This window comes from Channa argus, chromosome 3 (assembly GCF_033026475.1).
Source record: "Channa argus isolate prfri chromosome 3, Channa argus male v1.0, whole genome shotgun sequence".
Taxonomy (NCBI): Eukaryota; Metazoa; Chordata; class Actinopteri; order Anabantiformes; family Channidae; genus Channa; species Channa argus.
In genome coordinates this window covers 15,745,001-15,749,983 of record NC_090199.1, presented here as the reverse complement: position 1 = coordinate 15,749,983, position 4,983 = coordinate 15,745,001, and the positions used below count along the sequence as shown (strand labels likewise).

The 4,983-nt window shown below is 41.5% G+C and overlaps 1 protein-coding gene across 2 annotated transcripts in view; it reads left to right on the top strand.

Annotated features, from left to right (window-relative positions):
• Positions 1-370: 370 nt before the first annotated feature.
• The window catches only part of wfs1a (Wolfram syndrome 1a (wolframin)), a 10,781-nt gene continuing 6,168 nt past the window's right edge, over positions 371-4,983 (top strand). The window contains exons 1-2 of one of the 2 annotated variants that reach the window (XM_067497153.1): positions 371-513; positions 1,011-1,415. In XM_067497153.1, coding sequence (XP_067353254.1) covers positions 1,016-1,415 — 400 coding nt within the window. In that variant the 5' untranslated portion in view covers positions 371-513; positions 1,011-1,015. Of the gene's footprint in view, positions 519-1,010; positions 1,416-4,983 lie in introns of both variants that reach the window. The other variant, XM_067497154.1, reaches the window with a different exon arrangement.

Sequence of the window (4,983 nt, the reverse complement as noted above, 5' to 3'; positions counted from 1 at the left end):
ACATACAAAGTACAGTATGATACACAGAAACATCATAGGACGTCCAGTCTGTTGGACAGGCCACACATAAGCCACTGTATAAATAATGATCAGTTTAACCGGAATTGACGGGACAGACCCATTTAGCTTCTGACCCCGCACCCAATGATCTGCCTAATGGTGAATGCCTTCCGTCGCGTCATTGCTCGTGCAGCCTCGTTGGATTTTAATTACATACTATTTATTTATTTATTTATTTACACGAGAGGTTCTTTGTTTAGATATTTTTAAAATATAAATTCAGAGACTTGTGGTTTGATGGACGTTTGTTGTCCCCTATTAGAGTAGAGTACATTCTTAGAGGGTGGGTCACTGAGTCCTGGTGTTGTTTATAGACCACAGATGTGAGAGTTTACCCACAGCCAGTTTGCGTCTCTGGTTTCGCTGAGTTATGTGGAGCGGATTAGACCTCATGGACAACAGACACAAGTTTTAAATTCGAGAGAAACCTTTACCTTTGACGACATCTGCTCGGTAAAGTAAGGTTTTCTTTACATTGTTTGCCAAAGGTTGACGTGTGCGGGTTTAGAGAATGTACATGGAGTTTCCAGGTCTCCAGCACACGACAAATGAATATGCAGGGCACAGCAAGCTCAAAGCAGCTCAGATGCCAGGTTATGGCGGTCAGCAAGTACAGTTTTATCTGATTTAATATTATTTTTTACATATTTCCAGCTGTGTTGTAATTCATATTCATATTGCAGCGGAAATAGTATTAATTTTTCTTGCATTCTCTGGGGTTTTGACTCACCTTAAGTAGTACAGGGTTTCTATAAAGTTTGTTTTTCATTAAAGAGGACAGGGTCATATTTTAGGCATAAAATAATCTCAAGACAAGGCCCTTGTATTTTTATGACAGGCTGTTCAGAATCCAACTTTCAAATGTGTCTTCACTTGTGACTCATTAGAAATATTTATTATTATAATTTGTTTATGCTTGTGTATTTACCATTATCTATTTTTTCTCCCAGGAAAAATGAAGAAGGGTTTCACTTCAACACCCGGTGCTGTCAACAGCCAGGGGTCATGCCCTGCCCTGGATGGACCCTCTCTTGCCTCCCCCACACAGATTCCTCCCACACCCATCTCTAATGACCACTCTGCAGTCCCCTCTCATTCCACCACATGTCCATCCTCTAAAGAAACCCCACTTGATACTTCTCCTAACCCCCCTCAAATCTCCAAAACTTCATCCTTTTCCAAGCTCACATCCTCCTCCACTGCCTCAGCTTCCTCCTCTACAGTTTCCACCACAGGTCCTGCATCTTCTCCCACCATCCCTATCAAACGGACATTTGCCTCCATGGCCAAGAAGGTGATAATACAGGAAAGACTTCGTAAAGCGGAGGAGAAGGATGCCCATGACGAAGAAGAAGGTAAGAATGCTTTTATCTGTTTGACATATTGTAAGCAACATTGAGAGCTGAAGTCACAGACCCAGGCGATAAGCCCTTGGCTATGTTCTGGAATATCTTCCCATGTGCAGAATAGGACTTGGATAAATATCTCTCTTGGCCAGAATGAAGAGTTACTTGAAATAACTTAAGTTGCACATTTTAACCTTGTTAGGAAACACTTCAGGCTGCATTTCTACATAAAAGAGTCTATAAAAAAGGAACTTATTATCCTTATTTTGTATTACTCAGTGATTGTTTTGTGTGCAAAAAGTAACACAGGTCCTGTGAATATCCTGTGTGACTGGAAGGTGAAGAGTAGTGAACATACAAGCATTGGTAGGTTGGTTTATCACTTTGGTCAGAAATACCCACAATTGCAATGAATTTCTGTTTGATATTCATGGTCCCCTGGGGATGAATCCTACAGGGGTTCTGATGTTCTAAGCTCCCACATGGTGACATTTTGCCTTTCAGTCAAGCCTCTCTACAACAATTCCATAAATCAAAACTTTAACATTGTCTTCTCATTCATGTCTGCCTTGAACAACACTAAGATGTTGAACTCTTTAAGCATATTATGTGTTAGCACAATCTTTGCCATCATATTAGCATGCTGATGTTAACTTTAAGTTCACAACACAGTGTTGTCTTGATAAAGTCTCCCACAAGCTGTTGGCATGACTGTAGACTCCCAAGTTTGTTGAATCTCAACCTTATGTTATTGATACTCACATCGGTGATTTCACTGTGCATGAGAAACTGTGATATTTGATACAATTTTACAGGCAAAGTTTAAAAGGCAAAGCCCTTTGTTTAAAGTTGTAATGTTTATGTCTTATGCAATGGCCAAGTCTTTATGTGACAGGGGAGCTGGGCAGAGAAATGATGGAGCTCTGGGGTCAGACATGTTTAAATTGCTCACATCACATAAAACTCACATCTACTCCACAGCTGAGTTGTTATGCTCATGTTACAAAACACTGCATATACGTCACATGGGATTCAGTCATGGCGGGTCTGAACAAAGCCAGTGCAAAAATCAAGTCACTGTGCTACATAAAGTTACACGTTAATGCAGGTTTGTTGAGAAAAGATTCAAACATTCATTCATTCAAACTTATTCTTGGTTCTTCATTGATTTAGGCCTCAAACTCGTGTTTTCTGGCAGCAGTATACTACTCACTCTACTGCTAAGATAAAGACAGCAGTTCAGAACTTGAAGCAGATATACAGTAAGAAAACACTGAATAGAGATTACTTTTCCTGCTGTACTTTTCCTGCTGCCCAAGAAGGAAACCTGGCCCTGCTTAAGAACCGGAGGCTAGTGGTCTTTCAGAGCTTTATGTGAACATGGTAAAGACTTGGGGATAATTGTAAATTTAGACCCAACATATAGGACCATTGTGCACAATATTTTTCTTATTCATAATTTGTAAGATATATGGAAGTTTTCTAAAGTTAATATTCATTCTCTAGATCAACAGAAAGCTTTGATGGAGTGGATCATTCCTATTTGTTATCTGTAATTATAGCATTTTGGTATTTTTTTTTTTTGCTTGGTTACTTTTGCTGAACAGTGGATCTTCATGTCTGGGTAAGATGAGGGCAGGACTGAGTCCACCAATCACTGTACAGCAGAGAATAAGACAAGGGACAACTATACATCAGAGATGTTTACTGTTTTTATAGGATACCTAAATGGCCTCATCTGCAAAAGTTGACTGGACAAAGCAAACAGTGGAGAGGTCATCCAATGCCTAGTCTGCCTGGATGACTTAGGTTGGGGAGGAGAGGGCTGAATGTACTAGGTGTTTTTCTGGTTCTGAGGATTTTCAAAGAAAAACATGTCAGAAATAACTACCTGGAATTCAATGGAGGAGAACCAATGAAAAGACAGTTTATTGTAAAACTATGAATAAGAGTGGCGATAAAACCGGTTGAGAGGGGGAGATAGGGACGGTAACCAGGATAAAAACAGATCAAAGTCATGGCCGTGACAAAACTGGGACATAGCTAAGGAAATGGGTTGTGCTTGGTTGTCTTGTTGGTACCTCAGTTGTCATACTGGGAAAGAATTAATGTTTCCAATCACTTGGTCACCTTGACCCCATGGCACAGACTCATTACCCTGACACAACCAAATGGCCTGACAGAAGACATTCCAAAGAACCATTGTGGACCTAGGTAGGGGCAGCAGTTCTCTACCTGCCTTTAGCTGATGGAGGAGGGACAAGGCCTGGTTGACACTCACTCCATCATTCCCTCTTTCAGACTTTATACTCCACACAAACTGCTGGATCCACGCCAGCTAGATACTTCTCGCCAACAGGCTGAAAAGCGTGGGACACTTGGGCTAAGATAAACAACATTTCCTCCAACATGCTGAGGAAGTGGATTCTAGTCTAACAAGAGAGCTATGTATTGCAGGCATGGCAGGGTTTTAAAACCGCTCAAGACATAAGGTGAGTTCAGGGTCACCACAGCGGATCATTGTCCGCATGTTGATTTGGCACAGTTTTTACGCGGGATGCCCTTCCTGACGCAACCCTCCCCAATCTCTGCCGGGCTTGGACCAGTACTGCGCAGCTGGGGATGGGGATGGGCTGTTGTCGGTTCAGTGACTTGACCAGAAACACTTCGACATATAGCCGAGACCTGTGATCCATGGATGACTGCCTTACCAACTGAGCTACAAAAAATCTATTAAGTCTGTCAGTCTTGAAACCAGTCTCAGGTAGGCTGACTGCAGGAAACTGGGACCTCTGATAAAGACGTCAAAAACATCTGTGGTCACCTTAAGAGAGACATCCAGAGTCAGATCTATCAGATCCATGAATAAAGTTGTGGAGGTAGTTTGCGCTGCCCTGCTACAGGCTCTGAGAGTGACAGCAGAAAAGGGTTCTCTGTATGACCAGTGAGTACAGCTTTCCTTCTCAGTGGATCACTCTGGTTTGGGAGGAATGGCAGCAAAATCCATTTCAGACTGTAGAAAAAATAAGCAATTTACCAAATCTGTGTAAACGTGTTGAACGTGCACTCTTTGGCAGGATTAAAAGGGTTGAGTTGGCCTTAGTTTTTTGATCCAGATGGTTCCCCAAAAGGCAGCTTGGGGTGTCTGTACAAACTGCTCATGGAAAAGTGTACAGCAGACCTCCAGTTGAGGGTTTTGTACTGTGCCACAAACATATACAGAGTGCAGCTAGATCCTAAATCTGTGGGCCACTGTGTTTTCTGTTGTCAGATGGAAATAGTATTCATTAAATGTCCTAGGTTTTCAGCACTGTTTGACCTTTTAAAGATGTAGTTTTAGGGTCTTGCAGAGGATTTATTTTTGGCTCAAAAATACTATGCAAGGAAAAAGAATGTGCATACTCTCTCTGTCTGGTTCTGCTAAACTGTCACACAAACCAAGCTCAGGGCTCTGGCCAGGTTTAGATTCGAATAAACATATTATCAGATGATAGACAATGAGGCCTTTAATTACAGATGGACAGTGGTGGATGTTTTATGTATTTAATTACAATTTTTAACAGGAACCTATTGTTAT